This window comes from Gigantopelta aegis, chromosome 15 (genome assembly GCF_016097555.1).
Source record: "Gigantopelta aegis isolate Gae_Host chromosome 15, Gae_host_genome, whole genome shotgun sequence".
Classification (NCBI taxonomy): Eukaryota; Metazoa; Mollusca; class Gastropoda; order Neomphalida; family Peltospiridae; genus Gigantopelta; species Gigantopelta aegis.
The window spans coordinates 33,898,585-33,924,480 of NC_054713.1; the positions used below are offsets into that span (position 1 = coordinate 33,898,585).

Genomic DNA, 25,896 nt, shown 5'->3' on the forward strand with positions numbered 1-25,896 from the left:
GTGCTGTAATGTTGTAAAACTTTTGAGGGGCAGGGGAGCTATGACGTGTGGTAGTGCTGTCATAGCTTACAACTATTTTTATAGTATGTAGCTTTGAAAATATGTGGCCATGTTAACGTTTTGTGGTATCATGTCCGTGAGTCGCCAGACACTATGCTTAATTAATACTGCTCACACTGAAATGGGGGTGGGATGTAGCACAGTGGTAAAGCATTCGCTTGATGTGCGGTCGGTCGGGGTTCGATACCCGTTGGTGGGCCCCATTGGGCTATTTCTCGCTCTAACCACAAAGGCTGTGGTATGTGTTATCCTGTCTGTGTGATGGTGCATATAAAAGATCTTTGCTGCTAATCGAAAAGATTAGCCCATGAAGTGGCAACAGCGTGTTTCCTCTCTCAATATCTGTGTGGTCCTTAGCCATATGTCTGACACCATATAACCGTAAATAAAATGTGTTGAGTGCATCGTTAAATAAAACATTTCCTTCATTCACACTGGAATGGATTGTGGTTCAGCCAATTTTCAGATCTGTCTGATCATATTTTGTTAAACATTACATATATTAAAATGTGGATAATTTAAAGACTATTTTATTAGCCAAAGACTAAATGTTGTAGCCAATTTGTATAATAAACTGGCCAGTTTGACAATGGACAGGATCAGCTCGGACTTAGATGTCTGAGATAATTATAGTCCATCCCATCCTCCTACAAAAATTATTTTTGTAAATAATTTCCGTTTGGTTTGACGTAAGAATAAAAATAAAAGTGTTTTGGAAATAACAAAAATATACTATTTTGTCTGAATTTAGAAAACAATTGGCTCAGAAATAAATAACTTGTAGTAAATTTCATAGCATGAAAAAAAATGCTTTCCCCATGGGATGTTTATATTGATGTTGATCATCAATTTTTTTGCATTTACCATAGTTTGACACCCGATAGCCAATGTATTTTTCGTGCTGGGGTGTCGTTAAACATTCATTCATTCATTCATTTCCCATGGGACGGACTATAAACTATTTAATTTGAATCTTTTTCTCTTTCTCAGACCACCACTAAAACCTGTGGAAAAGGAAATCGAGTCGGTATTGAGGTACGTATTGCTATGCCAACACTTATTTTGTAAAGTAATAACTTTCACACATATGAAGAAATACAATTTAAGTAACTGTTGTCGAATATTGGATTTTGCCTTTATGTAAACATTATGGCTATTAACTCAGGCCAAAACAAATATCTAGTCTGCATCTGGAGCCTAATTCACAAAGCTCTCTTAAGCTCTGCTAGAAAACAAAGCATCCTCTTTGCAAGTCTTTTAGCATTGCACTACGAGATCACAAAGTTGTGACAGTTTAGTGAATTAGGTCTCTGGTCAGACTAAAGTTTCAGAATTGATGGGGCAATTTCGGGTTTTGGAGGTTTCTTGTTTGGGGGATTTTTGTTGGTTTTCTTCTTTGGGGGATTTTTGTTGGTTTTCTTCTTTGGGGGTGGGGGTGGTGGGATTTTTAAGGTATCAATTGCACAGAAAATTATATATACATGTATATATATATTTATATCCTTCTCACCTGCCTTGATCCCTTGTCATTGGCCATGGTGCCCCCTTATTTGCCTTGATGTCCTACATGCTTTTCTTCACATAGTCCATATAGTAATGGCAACTGTTACAACTTCAACTTTGCCTCCATATGACCTCATTAGAACCCAAAATGAAATGGCGCAGAAATTTCTAAAAAAAAAAAAAAAAATGTTGATGCTCGAGATGAAAATCGATGCGTGTACTGACCAGAGACTGGCTTTTTTTATGCCGTATACAGATTTTCTTGATTATGGAGACTTGTCATTGTTTTTTTTAGTATTGATAATGTGACTTTATGACCTTTTTTAAAATGGATGTTTATTATCTGTTTATTATCTGTATGGATGTTTTTTTCTTCAGATTTCCCCAGTGTGAAAAACTATCACCACCCATTTTACAGCTTGACGAGGTGTACTTCTACTACTCCAAAGATAACCCAATCTTCTGCAATATATGTGTGAATGCCTCGATGGATTCCAGAATTTGCATAGTAAGTAGTACTATGTTGTACAGTATACTAAAAAACAGCCCAATTTTCTGCAATATATGTGTGAATGCCTCTATGGATTTCAGTATTTGTATAGTAAGTAGTTTGTTTTGTTGTCCAGCATTTTACTGAACCAAGGGCTGGGATTTAATTCAGTCGGTTGAGCGCTCACCTGAGGTGCTTGCGTCGCAGGATCGAACCACCTCTGTGGACCTGTCTCCGGTGAAGGGCGTCAATCAGTGTGCTCTAGTAGTGTCATTAAACAAACTCTAACTCTGTGTCTAGGTTTGTGAGAATGGTGCAGGTAAGACCACTCTACTGAAGATTCTGCTGGGTGATCTGTCTCCCCACCCCCCCACCCCCCACCCCCCACCCCCAGTGAAGGGTGTCGATCAATGTTCTCTAGTAGTGTCATTAAACAAACTGTAACTCTGTGTCTAGGTTGGTGAGAATGGTGCGGGTAAGACCACTCTACTGAAAATTCTGCTGGGTGATCTGTCTCCCCCTACCCCACCCCCCACCCCCAGTGAAGGGTGTCAATCAATGTTCTCTAGTAGTGTCATTAAACAAACTGTAACTCTGTGTCTAGGTTGGTGAGAATGGTGCAGGTAAGACCACTCTACTGAAGATTCTGCTGGGTGATCTGTCTCCCTGACCCCACCCCCCACCCCCAGTGAAGGGTGTCAATCAATGTTCTCTAGTAGTGTCATTAAACAAACTGTAACTCTGTGTCTAGGTTGGTGAGAATGGTGCAGGTAAGACCACTCTACTGAAGATTCTGCTGGGTGATCTGTCTCCCCACCCCCCCCCACCCCCCACCCCCCACCCCCAGTGAAGGGTGTCAATCAATGTTCTCTAGTAGTGTCATTAAACAAACTGTAACTCTGTGTCTAGGTTGGTGAGAATGGTGCAGGTAAGACCACTCTACTGAAGATTCTGCTGGGTGATCTGTCTCCCCCCCCCCCCCCCCCCCCCCCCCCCCCCCCCCACCCCCAGTGAAGGGTGTCAATCAATGTTCTCTAGTAGTGTCATTAAACAAACTGTAACTCTGTGTCTAGGTTGGTGAGAATGGTGCGGGTAAGACCACTCTACTGAAAATTCTGCTGGGTGATCTGTCTCCCCCTACCCCACCCCCCACCCCCAGTGAAGGGTGTCAATCAATGTTCTCTAGTAGTGTCATTAAACAAACTGTAACTCTGTGTCTAGGTTGGTGAGAATGGTGCAGGTAAGACCACTCTACTGAAGATTCTGCTGGGTGATCTGTCTCCCCGACCCCACCCCCCACCCCCAGTGAAGGGTGTTAATCAATGTTCTCTAGTAGTGTCATTAAACAAACTGTAACTCTGTGTCTAGGTTGGTGAGAATGGTGCAGGTAAGACCACTCTACTGAAGATTCTGCTGGGTGATCTGTCTCCCCACCCCCCACCCCCAGTGAAGGGTGTCAATCAATGTTCTCTAGTAGTGTCATTAAACAAACTCTAACTCTGTGTCTAGGTTGGTGAGAATGGTGCGGGTAAGACCACTCTACTGAAGATTCTGCTGTGTGATCTGTCTCCCCCCCCCACACCACCCCCCACCCCCAGTGAAGGGGGCGTCTTATCAATTTGCACTAGTAGTGTCATTAAACAAACTAACTGTGTCTAGGTTGGTGAGAATGGTGCGGGTAAGACGACTACTGAAGATTCTGCTGGGTGACCTGTCTCCAGTGAAGGGTGTCAATCAATGTGCTCTAGTAGTGTCATTAAACAAACTTAACTCTGTTTCTAGGTTGGTGAGAATGGTGCGGGTAAGACGACCCTACTGAAGATTCTGCTGGGTGACCTGTCTCCGGTGAAGGGCGTCCGTCATGCTCACCGCAGTCTACGCATCGGCTACTTCAGCCAGCATCACGTCGACCAGCTGGACATGAGCGTCAACTCGGTGGAACTCCTAGCCACACGGTTTCCAGGTACAGTTACGTAGCAGCGTTGTTAGTGCTCAACGATATTAGTATATTTCACACTTTGTGTGATTATTAAACCCATACCGTTCAACTGGAAGGAACTCTAGGTTTCTTCTTTATCAGCGATATTAGTATATTTCACACTTTGTGTGATTATTAAACCCATACCGTTCAACTGGAAGGGACTATAAATTTCATCTTTATCAGCGATATTAGTATATTTCACACTTATCAGCGATATTAGTATATTTCACACTTATCAGCGATAGTATATTTCACACTTATCAGCGATATTAGTATATTTCACACTTTGTGTGATTATTAAACCCATACCGTTCAACTGGAAGGAACTCTAGGTTTCATCTTTATCAGCGATATTAGTATATTTCACACTTTGTGTGATTATTAAACCTGTACCGTTCAACTGGAAGGGACTATAGATTTTATCTTTATGAGAGTTTGACAAATCTGCTAGCCTGACGCCCGGGGCTAGTAGTTTTTAACACAGGTCTATTGACAAATGCAAGCCCAGTAGCCCAATGGGCTAGTGGTTTTTAACACGGGTCTACTGACAAATGCAAGCCCAGTAGCCCAATGGGCTAGTAGTTTTTAACACAGGTCTATTGACAAATGCAAGCCCAGTAGCCCAATGGGCTAGTGGTTTTTAACACGGGTCTACTGACAAATGCAAGCCCAGTAGCCCAATGGGCTAATGGTTTTTAACACGGGTCTACTGACAAATGCAAGCCCAGTAGCCCAATGGGCTAGTGGTTTTTAACACAGGGCTGCTGGTTTTTAACACAGGTCTATTGACAAATGCAAGCCCAGTAGCCCAATGTGCTAGTGGTTTTTAACACGGGTTTACTGACAAATGCAAGCCCAGTAGCCCAATGGACTAATGGTTTTTAACACAGGTCTATTGACAAATGCAAGCCCAGTAGCCCAATGGGCTAGTGGTTTTTAACACGGGTTTACTGACAAATGCAAGCCCAGTAGCCCAATGGACTAATGGTTTTTAACACAGGTCTATTGACAAATGCAAGCCCAGTAGCCCAATGGGCTAATGGTTTTTAACACAGGTCAAAAAAACAAACAAAAAAACAACTGCTAGCTCACAATATTTTTTTTTTCAACTGACATTTGTTTGATAAATGACATTGGTCATTGTATAATATCAATAAATCAATAAGTATATATTAATATTCAACTTGGACTAGCTTTCTACAAAATGCAGTAACAAGAATTCTCTACATCGTCAGTAACAACCATACACATGATACAGACTTTGTTTTGTTTTCACTTCCAAGTTTTATGGACAGGAAATAAGCTCAATAAAATGTGTGTTTTGATTGGTTGTACAAGTCGAAGTGGTAGTAAAATCTGGCACATGTACACATTAGGAGTGAATCGACAGTTGGGGAATTAATTAACAGGCTAGTATAACTGAAATTCAACCCCAGTCATACTTAGAATAACTGTGTTTGTCTTATTTATCTATCATCAATTTATCTATTTAATGCCTTGCTTACTTGCAAATAGGGATGTTGGCAATTAGGGAAGACAATATATTTTCATGATAACAGCTCTGAGCCGGCTTGACCTGTTTAATGTATAATGGATAATGTTTCACACCTGTACAGGATAATACTTTTTTGTCTGTTTTTTTTAACAAGTTGGATCTTGCCAATATGTTTGTTTGTTTCAACTAATTTTTGTGCTTATATCCAATTAAAGTTCAAGCATGCTGTCCTGGGCACACACCTCAACTAACAGGGCTGTCTGTCCAAGACAGTGGGTTAGTTGTAAGTGGTTAGTGAGAGAGAAGAGGGTGTAGTGGTCGTTAAAGCTCGCTCTGTGTGAGAGCTGGTAACGGGCTGCGAACCTTGTACCTACTAGCCTGATGTCCGATGGCTTACTGCAATGTTCAAGATTTAAAACTTTGTGCAGTATCCCAGTTGGATACAAACATTTTAAAAATCTGGTATCCCACCTGAGAATTTAGTATCCCGCTTTGGGATATGGTTACCTGATATTCAAATATCAAGTAAGCCTTTTCGGTGTATTTCAGTGAGGAAATATTGTTATGGCGTAGCATTAGGTACGAGCTTGAAACTACTGTTACTTAACTTCGACGGTAAATGACAACTTTATGGCTTAGATGCAAAATTAAAAATCACAAAACAACCTTATAATTTTTAACTTATATGGTATCCCGGCGGGATACTGGGTTCTTGAAGTCTAGTATCCAAAATTAAAATCTGCTATCCAAGGTAATCTGAATGACACAACCGTAATACATCATCAGGGTCGTATCTCTACACAAAGCAGAGTCGACTGGGCATTTGGCGAAACAGTGGATGACACCATGGATCTCTATCTAGGAGAACAGCCACTCCCAAGGAAATCATTTGCTGGGAATTTCACCCCTCTTGCATAGCCACAAAGAGGACTGCCACTCCCAGACTAAAGCAAATACACTGTTCTACATTTAGTCTCTTTCTACTGCATTATTTTTTACCCAGTATTGAAAATGAGATTTAATATGTTTAATTTAATGGTACTTTGTAAAGAAACATGTTTATTTATACTGGATTTCTTTTTCAACTTTTTTTTTATTTGAGTTGGTATGGATTTAAAACTTAACAACATGTTTTATATCAATTTTTACTTTATTCATTATGAAGTTAAATGTCAATTCATCGGTTTTCTTTAATGCAAACGGTTATTATTGAACAAAAAACACTATAGTTTTAATTTTACCTGTGCAGTTAAATTCCAATGTGATAATTGGAGGGCTAGTTGAACTTGAGAAGGGCCAGTAAGATTTTTCTTCAACTGGCCCAGCTGGCGACCTTGGATTTCATGTTAATTTTCAACTCTGCAGTATATGTATGTATGTATGTATGTATTGATGTATTGATGTATGAATATCTATATATTGTATGTATGTCGAGGTTGACTGTTACATACATAGATATTAACACACTGGCACAGGGGATAATTAAATCCTTTCTGGCCTCACAAATTGTCCCATGCCGTTGCTGGGACTCGAACCTGTGGCACCGAATCGCCTGCAAATTGCGAGACTAACCACGTAGCGCTCTGAGCTATCGAGGCATCCATAAAAAGGATGCTCTTTAACTCAATCACATGCATGGGACCTACAATCTACGCAGTTGATCCCGCTTACCTGCATGAAACAGTGGGCAGACCTGGCACTGGCTAGCATGTATTGATGTATGAATATCCATATATTGTATGTATGTATGTATGTATGTATGTATTGATGTACCGTATGTATATCCATATATTGTATGTATGTATGTATGTATGTATTGATATATATGTATTGATTATGTATTGATGTATGAATATCTATGTATGTACAGGTATGTATGTATGTATATATATATATATATATATATATATATATATATATATATATATATATATATATATATATATATATATACACCGTTACACCTTTTGTTACAAATTAAAAGTTTCATGCTATGAGCGATCATCAGGTAACGTGTAACTGTCGTTACGTCATGAAGCAGTGACGTCACAACAGGTGCAGTGGGTATGGGTATGGGTATATATATATATATATTATTGTTTATTGCTTTGTCTAGGCAAGACGTCCGAGATGTACCGAGGTCAGCTGGGGTATTATGGAGTGAGTGGTGAGCTGGCATTACGGCCGGTGTCCAGTCTTTCAGGAGGTCAGAAGAGTCGAGTGGCGTTCGCGGTGATGAGTATGACAAAGTAAGTACAAAACATCAGGTGAATAAATCTTAGAATGAATGAATGGAATCAATCATGATGGGTTGGGGTTTTGGGTTGGGTTGGGTTGGGGTTTTAGGGGTTGGGTTGGGTTGGGTTTTGTTTTTTGGGGTTGGGTTGGGTTGGGTTTTGTTTTTTGGGGTTGGTTTGGGTTTGGTTTTGGGGGGTTGGGTTTGGTTTTGGGGGTTGGGTTTGGGTTTGGTTTGGGGGATTTTTGAGGGTTGGGGTTGGGATGGGTTGGCACTCCAGCAGAAAAATACACATCGGCTATTGGGGGGTGTCACAAACGGGAAGTATATGAAAATATTAATTACATTAAGAATTAAAATCTAGGAATGACCATGACAAAAGATCATCATTAATCACTATGCGATCAGTGTCTGAGACAGGAACTCAGTGTATAAGCTTGATCCAAATAATGATTAGTAATTTTGCAGATTTGGTTGGATAATCCAGGATTTCAATATAAAATAGTTTACCTAGTTTTGAAAGGATTTTGCAGAATGGTCACCTATGGCAATTTTCTGTCTGCCTGCAGGAATTTTAAGCCAGTAACTTTTACAACAAATAAACACAAAACTTAAAAAACAAAATTATCTTTTTAATCTACCTGCCTGTGGGATGGTTCATATAAAAGAACCCTTGCTGCTAATCGGAAAGAGTAGCCCACGAAGTGGCAACAGCGGGTTTCCTCTTTCAATATTTGACGCCATATAACTGTAAATAAAATATGTTGAGTGCATCGTTAAATAAAACATTTCCTTCCTTCCCTTCGACAAAGGGAATGCGATTTTCAAATTAAAAAGGGAATTCCGGTTTAGTGATGTCAGATTTTAAGAGGTGTCACTGTTCAGAAAGTTTACTTCTCATGACATATCCAGAATTTTTCCAGATGTATAATCGTGTGTACAGTGTTCCCAGGTTTTCCATGGTTTGTCCAAAATGTTGTATCATTTTCTCTGTCCAAAACGTACGTCGTTTCAGCTGGTACTTTGCTTACTTTTTGAATGGTGGCCACCATTTTAAACCATTGTGTAAGCCTAACCTTAGTAGGCGGCTTGTAGCTCAGTGGTACAGCACTCACCTGATGCATAGTCAATCTAGCATCGATCCCCGTCGGTGGGCCTACTGGGCTATTTCTCGTTCCAGTCAGTGCTCCACAACTGGTGTAACCAGTGAAAAAGCATTCACGTGTTGCGCGGTCGGTCTAAGATCGATCCCTGTTGTGGCCCCATTGGGCTATTTCTCATTCCAGTCAGTACTCCACAACTAGTGTAACAAAGGTCGTGGTATATACTATCCTGTCTGTGGGATGGTGCATATAAAAGATCTCGTGCTACTAATCGGAAAGAGTAGCCCATAAAGTGGTGACTGCGGGTTTCCTCTCTTAATATCTGTGTGGTACTTAACCATATGTCTGATGCCATATAACCGTCAATAAAATGTGTCGAGTGTATCATTAAATAAAACATTAACTTCCATCCTATGCTAACCGTAGGGTCAATATTAGTCCCCAGTCACTAATTGAATATTAAAATTTCCCGATTTTTTCTTTTTCTTAACCCACTTTTTATCTCGGACTGTATTACCATTAGCATCTCCTTTTTTTCACAATATTTACACGTAATTACTTAAATTTCTAATGCTGATCTGTTTCACTATTTTTCAGCCCAAATTTCTTCATTCTTGATGAGCCGACGAATCATCTGGACATGGAAACGATTGAAGCTCTCGGAGACGCTCTCAACAAGTTTCAGGTAACACAAAACACCATCATAGGAGCGTGGTCGGTTTGGGATCGATCCCCCGTCAGTCGGCCCATTGGGCTATTTCTCACTCCAGCCAGTGCACCATGACTGGTACATCAAAGGCCGTGGTATGTGTTATCCTGTATGTGGGATGGTGCATATAAAAGATACCTTGCTGCTAATCGAAAAAAGTAGCCCATGAAGTGGCGACAGCAGGTTTCCTCTCTCAATATCTGTGGTCCTTAACTATATGTCCGACGCCATATAACTGTAATTAAATGTGTTGGGTGCGTTGTTAAATAAAACATTTAATTTCATTTCATTAATGATGATTCACCCATTTTTACAGAGTTATGGCCCTTGAACTTAGGAGATATGAAAATGTGTTGGGCCCTGTAGGGGACATGTATTGCTTTAGCAGTACTCTTAGAATGCTTGTTCACAGAGTTATGGCCCTTGACCTTTGGAGATATGAAAATGTGTTGGGTCCAGTAGGGGGCATGTATTGCTTTAGCATTAAACTCAGAATGCTTGTTCACAGAGTTATGGCCCTTGACCTATGGAGATATGAAAATGTGTGTGGCCCTGTAGGGGACGTGTATTGCTTTAGCATTACTCTCAGAATGCTTGTTTTATGCCTGATAGAATTGCCACATCATTTCCCTATGTATACATTGTCCAACCCCTGCAGTTGGCCACGGCAATCCATAATATCGTGGAGATTGCCATGGAGTTTTTAATTCTCCATGACACTTGTTTTGGCATGGACTATATTCGGGGGTTTTGTTTTTCAATGGCACGGTTTTTGTTAATTGCAGGGGTTCTTGTTTAAAGGAACATTCCTGAGTTAGCTGCAATTTTTAAGATGTTATCAACTAACAGAGACTTTTTAACGATTGTAATTACATATCAAATATATTTTTCTGCATAAAATATTAGTGGCTGTATATTAAACGTGTTTCTGACCGTTCTAATATTCATACTAGGTTAAATTTAATTTTATTTCCTATAAATTACAATGTCAAGTTGTAGTCAAATATCAGGAGATGGTATTAATTAACTACATTTTCATTTTCAATAAAGGCCATTTCAATTTTACAAACATTGAAAATCTAACATTAAAATCTCCATTTTGGCTAACCATTAAGACATCAATGCCAGTAATACAATAAAACATTCATTTCCCTCATGTTAGTTTCATGTCTCTTTTTCAGGGTGGAGTTGTCTTAGTTTCTCACGACGAACGGTTAATTCGGAAAGTATGCAATGAACTCTGGGTGGTTGCAAACAAAACTTGTATATCGCTGGAGGGCGGATTTGACGAGTATAAAAATCAGGTGGAGGTGGAGCTACAGGAGAAAGGCATTTGATGATTGGTTAATTCTAGCCATGATTGACAGGATTTTAGAAGTTTATTTATGACAGTCCAAACAAATGTGATGTCTTTCTGTTGAGAAATAATTGTTGTGGTGAGACATGATGAAGCTGTGATGTTGTGTTCAGTTTGAGATATCTGCCTCAGTTTTAGAAAACACAAAATATTATTGTATTCTCAGCAAATCTTATCGTTCAGGATCCTATTTTATGAAGTGATCTTAGCCCTAAAATCACCTTAAAGGGACGGACCCTAGTTTTTAAACACTAACACATATTTTTCACTATTAGAGCCGTTTATGATCTCTGAAATCAAACATTACTTATATTATATTAATTAGATTATTCATTTTCGAATAGCCAAAGTGTTTCAGGCCCGTGCTTATAAAATTTAAAGTCTAGACTTCAATAAAGTCCAGATTTTAACGTTATGCTATTTGAATGGTGTTGCCATGACGTTAAAGTCTAGACTTTAAAGTTTATAAGCACGGGGCCTGGTCATCCTGGTGTTTCTAATACCACAAAAGGCATTTTTCATACTTTTAAACATGCACATGTGTCTGAGAAATAACAATCATGGAGTCGCCTCTTAGTCTATTTTTAAGGGTATTTCAACGTTTCAACGTCACAGACTTTTGTTTCACTCTGTTGTAACGTTATCCAAGTGTGTTACAGATTTGTAGATTAGCTAAACTTAGTGTCCATTTTTACGGGTTGAAACTAGGGTCTGTCCCTTCAAGTGCATAAGATAGTTTGGCACTTACGGTGATCTTAGCATTAAGATAGTTTGGCACTTAAGGTGATCTTAGCATTAAGATAGTTTGGCACTTAAGGTGATCTTAGCATTAAGATTGCTTTGTAAAACGGGGCTTTGAGCTTTTGCAGGGTTGATTGTATGCACACAATGAAAAGCAATGGGGTTTTTTTTGTTTTATTTGATTTTATTTTGTTATTTGTTTTGTTTCTGGGGTTTTTTTTTCTATTCTGCCTTCACTATTATATATTGGCAACATATGACGACAAGATAAATTTCTGTATTTTTAATTCATTGACCACAAATATAGGGCTTAATTTTCGCATCCAGTTTATTTACTTGCACGCATGTAACTACATACATTTATAATGCTTAAACACTTGCGTTTAAGAAAAACAGGCTTCGTAAATTTGACTCATAGCTTTTTGGGAGGGAACTTCTTTGTCCTATTTATGACCAGCAAAGGAATGTTGACCCTTGGGGCCCCATACAAATGGTGTGATGTAAAAATAGAATAATATATAAATAACTTTAATAATAAGGAGATATTTAGTATTTTATAATCTATTATTTGAATAAGAGAACTATAGTGTTTGGGTTTTAGATATTCTAGATAACAAGGAAATAGGTCTGGGCCCTGTACCACGAAGTTATCTTCAGGGATGTGAGAGCTATGCGGAAACGTGTAAATGTGCTTTTCCATTTCGTCTTAAAAAATGGGGTTTTTTAAATATGAGACTGCCGCGCTAGATTGAAAGTAGTATCATGCGATCGCAAGTAGTATTTGCGCGTAGTACATTCCCTTGGCTGGATTTCGTCAGCTTCGCTGCGATTGGCCAGTTTTGTCCAATCCAGGATATGCTATTTGAAAGCCCTTGTTCAACTTGGGAAGAAAGAAGGTGAGCAGTACGATTTTTGGTTCCAGCCCCTCTCACATCCGTGGATCTTAGCACTACTATCGCCATAAATACTTACCATCACGACCTTAATTTTTCTGTACGATCACCAGTCTTACTATTGTGGTAAATTAATAAAAATTTACAATTGGTACGAGGTAGTTGTAAGTCACTAACGTAGATGTCAAATGGCAGATGATGATTTGAACATTTTCTAAGAAGAATAACTATTTGTGTAAAAATGGATCTAATATATACCAAATACCTTTTATGAAACTCGGCATTTGATGAAAAACATTCTAAGCCATACGACCTTCAAACGAAAATATGGGAGATAACTCTCATGTCTTATGCATTCGGCAATTACCACTCGGCAAATAAACTGACAAATTACTTCATGGATGTCCGATATCAATGAATACATCCAAGATGTTCCGAAAAGTCCATAACCAATTTATTATTTGACTAATTTGCACTTCTTCGCAAATAATATTTTAATTGATAAAGTGGCTCTTACAACTACCGTAAGGATGCTCTGTGGAATGGCTGTAAACTTTACGTGTGTCAGCCATAAAATTCACCTTAATTCACTATTATTAACCTTAGCTACGATTCTTTTATAGAACGGGGGCCTGGACCTAGTACTCTGTAAAACCATAAAGTTGTGACACAAAAACGGTTAATTTCATTTATTTCTGTCATGCTAAGTACAGTTACAGGATAAATAAAATAACTGGTTACTGTCGTTAAGATAAGAGCTTTGTGCTGTGAATGTTACAACTCTAAATACTGCAAGGTTCGCATTTGCCATTCAAACCTTAGCAGGATAAAGCCGATATCTTAATTAAGATTGTAACACTTGTGACTATAGAATGATACGGATTGGTTTAAACCTAGCAAACGAGATGCTTCAATTTAAGTGTAAAAGATGAGGAGAGTGGGGTACAAGTACAGGGAGAGTGGGGTACAAGTACAGGGAGAGTGCAAGTTTGGGCAAAAGTTATACAGTTATTCGGGCAAAAGTTATACAGATATTCGGGCAAAAGTTATACAGTAATTTGGGCAAAAGTTATACAGATATTCGGGCAAAATATGCTAACCTGAGTCCTTTTCATTATGTATTTTCATCATTCTACCTGCAGAATTAGTTGTGAAAATGTGTAGTGATTCCTTTGCAACCCTATATAGCTGTTTGGCTATGAGTCAATGTAGGTGTCTTGTTGTTTGTTGGGGGGGGGGGGGTTGGAGGGGGGTTGTCTTGTTTTTTGGGGGGTTGCTTTTTTAAAATTTATGGACAAGTAAGTTACATATGGTTTCTGCCTTTTGTTATAAGTTAAAAAAAAATTTGTATTTACTTGTTTGTTTGTTTTTTTTGCGGGGGGGGGTTGTCTCGTTGTTTTTTTGTTTTTTGGGGGGTGTTGCTTTTTTTAAATTTATGGACAAGTAAGTTACATATGGTTTCTGCCTTTTGTATTAAGTGAAACATAATTTAATTTTTGTATTTACTTTACTAATCCCGGTGTCTCTGTTTATTTCTTCATTTCGGTCTTGTTAAACTAAAAAAAACTGATATTACATTAGTAAGGTATAAACAAGCATCTTTTATTATGTTAAAGGCTTCAGTTTGTTTTTAAAGGTGGGTTCATTGTTTCGAATTATCAGTCACATACAATTTGTTTTAATATGCACACATGTGTAGTGAAATCAATTTAAGTAGATCCACCAGGTATAAAGTAATGATTATGATGCTACCTCCACCCTCACCCTCAGCCCATCCTCACCTCGCCCTCACCTTCACCCCACCCCACCATCACCCTCACCCTCACCAGTGTTTCTGCCAGGAAGAATGTTTTGGGTGTGGCGCTATGGAATTGAATACAACCACAGTCAACAGGGGTATTGGGGGGCCTCCCCCAGAAAGAAAATGGGTTATGTTTAGGGTTAGGGTTAAGAAAATCATACAGTTATGATAATAGTCATTAATTTTGTCAAAAGGTTAACTTAAACAAATAAAATCTGCAAAAATAATTGGGTATGGCGCCATACCTGTTTTACCCTCTGGCAGAAACCCTGTCACCCTCACTCTCAACCTCAGCCTCCAAGTGATCAGTTCTTAAATCTTAATCTGTTAACTGTAATTTTAATTTGTTCATGTGTGTGCTAGAATGATTGTCGCACACAGAGCCTTTTCATAGTGTCATACTAATAGGTGTTACATCCACAACATAATTAAATTAACAGCACACCGTCAGGCTGCATAAGGCCAAACAAAATAAATTTCTGGTCAGCGCACGCATCAATTTTGATCCTTTAACATTAATGTTGTTTTTCTTTGGTTTTTTTAATTTCCTGCAGTATATTGTCGATTTTTGCCAGACTTTTCTTGCTATGGCGTAAACCCACATTTGGAGCTAAAATGTCATTGCGCATGAACTAGGATATGCATTCTAATTTCAATTTAAATATGCGCCTTATTTCGGTATCAAATATTCCCACCTTTTCTGTGCAATCCATGCTTTAAAAGAAAAAAGACAGAAAAAAAACCTGCATCGCAGCATCATATTTGGCACTTTTGTTCATACATGTATGTGTGCTAGAATGATGTCGCACACGGAGCCTTTTCAGGGTGTCATTGTAATAGCTGTTACATCTACAGCATAATTCTATTAAATTAAAAAACCTCACCCCTTTGTTTCATATCACTCTCCTTCCTTTTGTAATCAGTCCTGTGTTTACTTCCCAAATACAAAGTACATTCTGTGAAAACAACTCATCATTTTCTGTTTTGCAGTGTGATCTTTAAAATTTGCATTTGCCAGACTCATTAAAAAATATGCATTTTAGTGTGTACCTGTCCCAATGCAATAATATGATGACGCATTAATTTCATGATTTACAGTAATCTTCTTCTATTTCTTTTTTAGCCCTGAAAGGGTTGACATCATTTCTCATTTCATTTCAACTTATTTTCGTGCTTATATCCAATTAAGGTTCAAGCGCACTGTCCTGGGCACACACACCTCAGCTATCTGGGCTGTCTGTCCAGGACAGTGGGTTAGTTGTTAGTTGGTTAGTGATAGAGAGAAGAGGGTGTAGTGGCTTTAAATCTACCTACCCACTGAGCCCTTAAGAACTCGCTCTGGGTTGGAGCTGGTACTGGGTTGCGAACCCTGTACCTACCAGCCTGTAGTCCGATGACTTAACCACTGCACCACCGAGGCTCGTCATTTCTTAAAGCAGTTTATTTGTAACTATTATTGTTGTGTTGTAATTTGTTCCAGGAATTGTTACATTTGTTTTGGGGGGTGGGGAACAAGGGGTGATTAAGTGATTAAGTTTTATCATCTTAAGTAACTATACAGCAAAAATGGGAAGTGAAATATGGCCTGCTGGAAATAAGATTGAACAAGTTAATAAATAATTTTGGCTGGAAGTTGCCATTAGGTAACTGAGAGATAATCATAGCTTCTTTAAAACATGTTCTGTGCCGTATTAGTGTATATCATGTTGTTGGGAGGGGTGGGGGGTAGGAAACTGACCATACTTGAAGTTCGCTTCAAGCTAGTCTTTTGGTGCATGTAAGTAGGTAACTACAACACTTGAAATTGAAAATAAAATAAGGCTTGGTGGAAATAAGATGGCACAAGTTAAGAAATAGCTTTGGCTGGAAGCTGCCATTATATAACTTTGAGATAATTGTAGCACCTTTAAATATTATCTTTGCTGTATACCATGTTTTGTTGGGGGGGGGGGGGGGGTTGGTTTTTTTTTGAGAGGGGGGGGGTGTTTTTGTTTTTTTGGGGGGGAGAGAAAATTAGTCATGTCTGAGATTAGCTTCAGGCTTGTTTATTAGTAAATGTAAGTAAAACTCAGCTCTATTTGGGTATATAATAATTATATTTTTTACAAACAGTCTTAATTAATAAAGAGATTTTGGAGACACTTTTGTAAATAGAGAGAACTGATTGCAAAATGTTGCCATTTGTATATAGTATACATGTAACTGGATATTAAAAACGTCAAGTCCATATCTGTTGTTTAATGTCATGTGTTTTATGGGTTGCTTTATTTTTCAGCAAACAGGTTTGGTGCACTTATGTTAATGTTGTTGTTTTTTCAGTTTGTTTAATGACACCACTAGAGCACATTGATTTATTAATAATCATTGGCTATTGAATGTCAAACATTTGGTAATTTTGACATATTGTCTTAGAGAGGAAACCTGCTACATTTTTCCAATAGTAGCAAGGAATCTTTTATATGCACCATCCCATAGACAGGATAGCACATACCACGACCTTTGATAAAACAGTTGTAGATTTTTTGTTTAGATGATCGACTTTGTTTTAAATGGAGGGAGGGATCTATCTCGGTCGGTAGAGCACTTGCCTAAGGTGCTTGCATTGTAGGATCAAACCACATCGGTGGACCCAGGGGTGCAGAAATGGAATACATTTCACTAGCCCGCCGGACCAGAACCAACTAAAATCTACTGCTCACCAGAATTTCTAGTAGTCAGCCAGCCTATAAAAAATATACTTTCGTCTAGCAATATTTTAATATATATTACTGGTGGGGAGGGTGGGGGTGGGTGGGTATGCCTTTTCTTGATCCAGTAGCAGTAGCGATGGTTTATATATATTTATATTTATATATGTGTTTGTTCCCACCTCTTATTTGGCACCTTCCTACGCCACTGTGTGTGTGTGTGTGTGTGTGTGTGTGTGTGTGGACAAAACATTAAGGATACTTGGTAAATTATCAACATCACATGGCAAACGAACGAAATTAAACCCCAAACATTGATTGACAAATCAGTACATGTTGATATATTATGATCACGACTACGTTATTCACATTTCTTTCATATAGATTTACAAAATTCAAATGACATCCCCGCAAGTATTTATTAGAAAAATATATTCAAAACACACCGGTAAACATACTTTCAACGTAAAGAAATAATTTTTAGTAACTACTGACCTTTGACGGACCGTTTCCTGGGAATTAGGCTAAATCGGAACCACTATCAAAACGGAACGATTTGGCTATAATGGCGAAAATAAGATTTTAAAAACTAATTTTTATGTTGTTTTTTTTATTTGCTGTAGCGGCATTTCAGTGTATTGATGGAAATGATTGAATTTCACCGACTTCTAGCCAGCTGCCAATACTTCTCACCTATATAGACATAAAAATACAACAAAATAATAAATGATTAATATAGCTGGGTTTTTTATTGACGATATCATCGTTCACAACTTGTAACGATACTTTTTAGCCATTCTTTTTTTTTCTTCTTCTTTTTTTTTCGTTTTAGCCATATAGCCATAGATCGACATTGTGGTGTCGTTTCAGCCAACGCTAGGTTCCGATTTGTCCAATTTCCATTTTCGCTATAACCCGTTTCCGGAATGTTGCTCTTGCGCCGTTCTGAACTCCGAAGTCGTCTGTTGGCAATGCGGTGCATGTATTGTTGTGTATTTCGACATCTTTCTAAAACGAATGGTTTGGAAATCTTCCACGGCTGATGCGGAGTTGCGGATTCAAAGAAAATTTGTTTATAATACAGTCAGTCGGAAAAAGATAAATCGCCCGTCGGACTGGTAGTTGCATTTTTTTAACACGTCCGTCAGAATATTTACTCACATTTACTCATATTTAAACACTTTCTGTTTTCTCTATCCAAACCAAGTAAAGTTTGTTTTATTTAACGACGCCGCTAGAGCACATTGATTTTTCATCTTATCATCGGCTATTGGACGTCAAACATATGGTCATTCTGACACTGTTTTTAGAGGAAACCCGCTGTCGCCACATAGGCTACTCTTTTTACGACAGGCAGCAAGGGATCTTTTATTTGCACTTCCCACAGGCAGGATAGCACAAACCATGGCCTTTGTTGAACCAGTTATGGATCACTGGTCGGTGCAAGTGGTTTACACCTACCCATTGAGCCTTGCGGTGCACTCAGGGTTTGGAGTCGGTATCTCGATTAAAAATCCCATGCCTCGACTGGGATCCGAACCCAGTACCTACCAGCCTGTAGACCGATGGCCTGCCACGACGCCACCGAGGCCGGTCTATCTATCCAAACCAGTGCACCGTGACTGGTATAACAAAAATGCCATGTATGTGCTGTCCTGTGTGTGGGAAAGTGCTTATAAAAGGACCCTTTCTACTAATGAAAAAATGTAGCGGGTTTCCTTTCTAAGACTATTAGTATGTCAGAATAACCAAATGTTTGACATCCAGTAGCCGATGATATAAATCATATTGATTGACTGAAACATATTTTATTGCTTCTTAAAAGAACAAATGGATTAGACACAAGTTATACAACTTAGTAGGCCTTCTCCATAATACATATATGTTACGACAGTAATATATTTGTTTCGATTTAAATATGAACAGAAATAAATATTATTGAAAGAGAGAAAGAAAGAATAAAGGAAACAGAGAAAAGACACAATAAACTTCGTGTTCGATAATTAGAGACAGGTTTGCTAAAGGCAAACAAACAAACAAGGGATCGCAATGATTACGTAATGGCTACCAAAATAAATAAATAAATAAATAATAATAATTTTTTAAATCCATACATTATTTACTGATTAATGGAAACGTTTTATTTCATGTATATACTTAATGTACATGAAAACAGTAAATATTTATTATCTTCTTCATTTAGAGCACTTGCCATTTAAAACCAGTTGTAAATCTGTTGGCCGAAATCTGTGTAATGAATTCCAGAGAGTGCGTCTTTACTTTTCATATAAAATTCATTCACCGAAAAAAAGGAGAATTGTTTTCAAAATTATATCTACAACTACAAAAGGAATGGAAGGAAGGAAATGTTTTATTTAACGACGCACTCAACACATTTTATTTACGGTTATATGGTTAAGGACCACACACATATTGAGAGAGGAAACCCGCTGTCGCCTCTTCATGGGTTACTCTTTTCGATTAGCAGCAAGGGATCTTTATATGCACTATCCCATAGACAGGATAGGACATACCACGGCCATATAGGCTACTCTTTTTTTTCGACAGGCAGCAAGGGATCTTTTATTTGCGCTTCCCACAGGCAGGATAGCACAAACCATGGCCTTTGTTGGACCAGTTATGGATCACTGGTCGGTGCAAGTGGTTTACACCTACCCATTAAGCCTTGCGGAGCACTCACTCAGGGTTTGGAGTCGGTATCTGGATTAAAAATCCCATGCCTCGACTGGGATCCGAACCCAGTACCTACCAGCCTGTAGTCCGATGGCTTAACCACTGCGCCACCGAGGCCGGTTACATCACGAATGAGTGTTAAGACCAACTCGATATAAATCCTATAAACAGCTGGAGATGCCCAACGAGTGTGTAAGGAATAGAAGTCCATCTACCCAATAGATCGAGTACACCGTGTTTGGCGGTAAAATAGCGATATTTTGTATCTCAAGTGAATATAATTTTTATTTACATTTATAATCCAAAGACCATAACAATGTGGCGGTCCGACTATAAAATGACATGTACGAGATCCATTGCTGCTAATTGGAAGTTTCCGTCAGTTCTGCTTGTTTCTTCTCTAATACTCGACCTGGGGCCTAATTCACAAAGCTCTCTTAGGTTCTACTAGACAACAAATCATCCTCTTTGCAAGTCTCTTTGCATTGCACTGCGATATCGCAATGTTGCGAGAGTTTTGTGAATTAGGTCCCTGGACCTTAATTTCATTTCATTTCAACTTATTTTCGTGCTTATAGCGTGCAATTAAGGTTCAAGCACGCTGTCCTGGGCACACACCTCAGCTATCTAGGCTGTCTGTCCACGACAGTGGATTAGTGGTCAGAGAGAGAGAGAGAGAGAGAGAGAGAGAGAGAGAGAGAGAGAGAGAGAGAGAGAGAGAGAGAGAGAGGTGTAGTGGTCTTACATCTACCCACTGAGTCGTTAAAACTTGCTCTGAGTGGTTACCGGTACCGGGCTGCGAACCCTTTACCTACTAGCCTTATGTCCGATGGCCTAACCACGACATAACCGAGGCCGGTGTAGGCCTAATTCACAAAGCTCTCTTCAGCTCTCTTAAAAAGCAACATCACACCGTCTTGGCGTGTCTGTTTGCATTGCGAGATTATATAGCTAAGTTGTGAGAGTTGTGAATCGGGCCTCAGGTGTTGGTCACCTTGTGTGAGACATTAGTTAGCTGCAATTAAAGGCGTAGACACTACTTTCAACCCGTAAAAATGGACACTAAGTTTAGTTAATCTACAAACCTGCAACACATTTGGATAAAGTTACAACAGGCCTGGTGCTTATAAAACTTTTTACAGTCTATAGACTGAGACTCTTAATAGAGTTTGCAGTGGTAAAGCGCTCGCTTGATGCACGGTCGGTCTGGGATCGATCCCCGTCGGTGGGCACATTGGGCTATTTCTCGTTCCAGCCAGTGCACCACGATTGGTATATCAAAGGTCGTAGTATGTACTACCCTGTCTGTGGGATGGTGCATATAAAAGAACCCTTGCTGCTAATCGAAAAAGAGTAGCACATGAAGTGGCGACAGCGAGTTTCCTCTCTCAATATCTGTGTGGTCCTTAACCATATGTCTGACGCCGTATAACCGTAAATAAAATGTGTTAAGTGCGTCGTTAAATAAAATATTTCTTTCTTTCTTTCTTTCCATACATGTATCTAACCACGATGCAATGATTTCATGTGGAAAGGTGAGCTACTATCAATGACATACTGGATGTCATCCGATAATGTGGTTGGAGTTTTATGTGAGATGGAACATATAAAAGATCAGTTGCTATTAATGGAATGGCGGCATCGGGTTTTATTTCTCATTATCTATCTACAGCCCCCTCCCTTCTATCCGGAGGCTCCATGGTTTCGAAATGCCTAGTATTAAGCAGGCCGAAATTTTTATTTTTTAATAGTCGCAAATGCGATTTCCCAATATTAGTAGAATAAAGGTTATTCGTGCCAGGCAAGATAGTCGGGAAATGTTCAAAATTACATGTCCTGAATTGCAATGTCTTGTATTCTACAAGTAAAGTAGCACAGTGGTACAGCGCTCGCTCGATGCGCGGCCGGCTTGGGATCGATCCTCGTCAGTGGGCCAATTGGGCTATTTCTCGTTCCGGCCAGTGCACCACGACTGGTACATCAAAGGCTGCGGTATGTACTATCCTGTCTGTGGGATGGTGTATATAAAAGATCCCTTGCTGCTAATCAAAAAGAGTAGCCCATGAATTGGCGACAGCGGGGTTTCTCTCTCCATATCTGTGTAATCCTTAACCATATGTCTGACGCCATATAACCGTAAATACAATGTGTTGAGTGCGTTGTTAAATAAAACATTTCTTTCTTTCTTTCTACAAGTAAAATTCATCATACTAAATGCTGGTAAATACAACACTTTTTAAATATATTTTTCACCAGGTATAATTTTTGTATACTTCTGTATACGCAGAAAATATATACATGTATATATACTCTTCAAAAAAAGAAACGCAAAAGGGTACAAATGGGTTATAACTCCGATTTTATGTTTCCTACCGGTTCATGCTTTGTGAATATAAGGTCATTGCATGTCCCAAACACATTCCCACGGTTACATTCGATAAAACGCAGCTACTGTACAATAAAGTTCCAAAATGTGAATATTCGCAAAAACGCAGCCACGTGCAAACCATGTCACCACTGCACGTGCGTTGTCTGCACGTGCAACATGAACACCGACAGTATAAAAGTGCAGGGTGTTCGCTTGCCTGGCCTCTGTATCTGGCCGACAGTTGACAATCCAGGACATGTCACGTCTCAGTGAACCGCAGAGAAACAATGTCATCGGCCGACTAGACGCAGGCGAATCCAGAACGGCCGTTGCCACGGCATTCCATGTGTCCCCAAGCACCATCTCCAGACTGTGGGACCGTTACCAGCAACATGGATCAACACGTGACCTCCCTAGATCCGGTCGACCACGGGTCACTACCACCGGGCAGGACCGCTTCATCCGGGTACGCCACCTTCGGGAACGATTGACTACTGCCACCTCCACAGCCGCAGCAATACCAGGTTTGCGCAGGATATCCGACCAGACCGTACGGAACCGCCTACGTGAGGTAGGAATTCGTGCCAGACGTCCAGTTCGAGGTGTCATCTTAACACCACAACACCGTCGACTCCGACTGCAGTGGTGCCAGATTCATCGACAATGGCCTCAACTGCGATAGAGACAGGTGTGGTTCAGTGACGAGTCCCGATTTCTGCTCCGACGTCATGATGGAAGATGTCGCGTGTATAGGCGTCGTGGTGAACGTTATGCGGCAAACTGCGTGCAGGAAGTGGACAGATTCGGCGGGGGTAGTGTCATGGTGTGGGCAGCCATCTCACACACTGGCAGAACTGACCTGGTCCACGTGCAGGGCAATCTGAATGCACAGGGCTACATTGACCAGATCCTCCGGCCACACATCGTTCCAGTTATGGCCAACGCCAACGCAGTGTTTCCAACATGACAACGCCAGGCCTCACACAGCACGTCTCACAACGGCTTTCCTACAGAACAACAACATTAATGTCCTTCCTTGGCCATCGATATCACCGGATTTGAACCCAATTGAGCATCTATAGGACGAGTTGGACCGACGCCTCCGACAGCGACAACCACAGCCCCAGACCCTGCCCGAGCTGGCAGCAGCCTTGCAGGCCGAGTGGGCCACCATCCCCCGGGACGTCATCCGTACTCTGGTTGCTTCAATGGGCAGGCGGTGCCAGGCAGTTGTCAACACACGCGGAGGCCACACCCGGTATTGACTCCAGATGACCTTGACCTTGGTGGTGTGTCCTATCACTTACTCACAATGGACTAGAGTGAATTGTGAACAATCCTGCAACATTTGGTAATTATTGGACTCACCATTCAATAATTAAATCAATTCTCCAAATGTTACGACAATGTGGTTTTGCGTTTCTTCTTTTGAAGAGTATATAAACACCAGTCATGAACAAAATTGTTGGATGAAATTAAATAATTACTTACAATGAACAATCTGATACAATTACGATCATAAATATAATTAATATTACTTTAAAAAAACAAAAACATTTTACAATGTATTATTTTTAGTTTACTATGTAGGTATTGGTAGTGCGTTTACATCAGTTCTAGAAAGTTTACTACTAATAAAAACATGAAACGGGTTTCCGCTCTATGGCTGTATGACAACATTACCAAATGTTTGGCACCCAAAAGCCGATCATTAATAAACCAATGTGCTCCAGTGGAGTCGTTAAACAAACAAACCAAAAAAACTTTACTTTCCAGAAACAACATCAATTAAAGATTTGTTTTGTATAACAAATCGGCCTCGGTGGGGTCGTGGTTAAGCCACCGGACATGATAAGGCTGGTAGATACAGGGTTCGCAGCCCGGTACCGGCTCCCACCCAGAGCGAGTTTTAACGACTCAATGGGTAGGTGTAAGACCACTAAACCCTCTTCTTTCTCTCTCACTAACCACTAACAACTAACCCACTGTCCTGGATAGACAGCCCAGATAGCTGAGGTGTGTGCCCAGGAGAGCGTGCTTGAACCGTAATTGGATATAAGCACGAAAGTAAGTTGAAATGAAGATGAAATTGTATAACAACATCACTAGAGCGCATTGATTAATTGAGCATCAGCTATTGGTTAAACAAAAATTCATCACAGTGAACCGAAATTGTTTACGGTTATATAGCGTCAGACATATGATTAAGGACCATATAGATATTGAGAGAGGAAACCCGCTGTTGCCACTTCATGGGCTACTCTTTTCGATTAGCAGCAAGGGATTTTTTATATGTACCATCCCAAAGACAGGATAGTACATACCACGGCCTTTGTTACACCAGTTGTGGTGCACTGGCTTGGACGAGAAATAGCCCAATGGGTCCACCGACGGGGATCGATCCCAAACAGACCGCGCATCAAGCGAACGCTTTACCACTGGCCTTCGTCCCGCCCCGAAATTGTTTACGAGACATTTACATCAGGTAATTCTTGTTTAAACGTTGCACCCCCTACCTAGAAAACCCCTGTATCCACTCAGGATATCCCATTAAATTGCTGGACGTACACCACCCACATATGTGTGATATCGGCCGTGTGTTTATTACTACTGAATTATTAATTTACCACCGCTATAATTGAGAAAATGTGTTTTATTGGTTATGGTCACCACAAGCCCGAGTACTACTCTGACTGTAAGAGAGCTAGACGGACATGTGGACGGTTATAACACTCTCATTACTTACAGCGTCATAACCGTCCAAATGTCCGTCTAGTTCACTCACAGTTATCTTCCCTTTGGTTGTCGAAAATCCGGGAATTTGTCCGCGCAAGTAGTCTGATATTTGACTGTGATTATTTCATGGCAGACAGCTATGAAGTGGCAACTGTTTGACTGAACTGACAGGGGAGAGCATGTAGTTTGTAAACGTGTCACGTGTTGATATTGAAGACTTGTTTGTGGTAATTCCGGCCCATGCAATAGCAGTGTTTTTTTGTGTAAAATGGGTGTACTCCGGCCAGGTTTAGAGGGTGTGTTTGTTTAAACCAATATGCTGGGAGAAAAAGCTGGACAACAGGGGTTGTCTTTTTCAGGGTATATGTCCACGGGCCTGCTGATATTAATAAAAAATATTATAGCCACTAAGGCTATATAGAAACATACAGCGAAATTAATTGTGGTCTGAGGCCGTCTGGGTATTAGGTCTAGGTCACCACCTGCCCTTCAAAGTATACTTGTGTGTGTGTGTGTGTGTGTGTGCGTGTGTGTTCGCTGGAGATTTCCATTTGACAGCGACAAATCTCGTTATTTCCGTGAAACAAATGTGATCTTTAATCCTCGGTTCGTATCCGTATTTGTTAATGCAATCTCGTTATGACAGGCTTCGCGTTTCATTAGTGTTTTGCTTCCAGACGAGCGAGTACCAAGGGATATTTTGGCCATGGCGTTTTGGTTTGCGCGTGCGTACACTGGACGCAATCACGCGCGAGTATTAACAGTGCAGGGCCGTACCCTCCTGGGTGGGGTGGGGGGGGGGGGGGAATCTCACTTTTTTTTTTATTCAATTAAAATAGCAAACACATCTCAGGGTTTAATTTGTATAGTGTTTCATTTGTTTATAAAAAGTAGTGCCCCCACCCCTAAGATTTTGATCAGGGTACGGCCCTGCAGTGCACATATTTAGTAGTCTTAGAGGAAACTCGCTAAATGCTTGTCCTCTGTGAACTTTTAAAGTTTTTGTTTAACGATACCAGTAAAGCACATTGATTTATTAATT

General features: G+C 39.9%; 1 protein-coding gene across 1 annotated transcript in view; it reads left to right on the top strand.

The window, feature by feature from the left end:
• The window catches only part of LOC121390207 (ATP-binding cassette sub-family F member 3-like), a 37,117-nt gene extending 25,654 nt beyond the window's left edge, over positions 1–11,463 (top strand). The window contains exons 14-19 of the mRNA XM_041521977.1: positions 1,051–1,095; positions 1,942–2,071; positions 3,836–4,016; positions 7,646–7,778; positions 9,466–9,553; positions 10,759–11,463. Of these exons, the coding sequence (XP_041377911.1) occupies positions 1,051–1,095; positions 1,942–2,071; positions 3,836–4,016; positions 7,646–7,778; positions 9,466–9,553; positions 10,759–10,914 (733 nt within the window). The 3' untranslated portion in view covers positions 10,915–11,463. The remainder of the gene's footprint in view (positions 1–1,050; positions 1,096–1,941; positions 2,072–3,835; positions 4,017–7,645; positions 7,779–9,465; positions 9,554–10,758) is intronic.
• Positions 11,464–25,896: the final 14,433 nt, after the last annotated feature.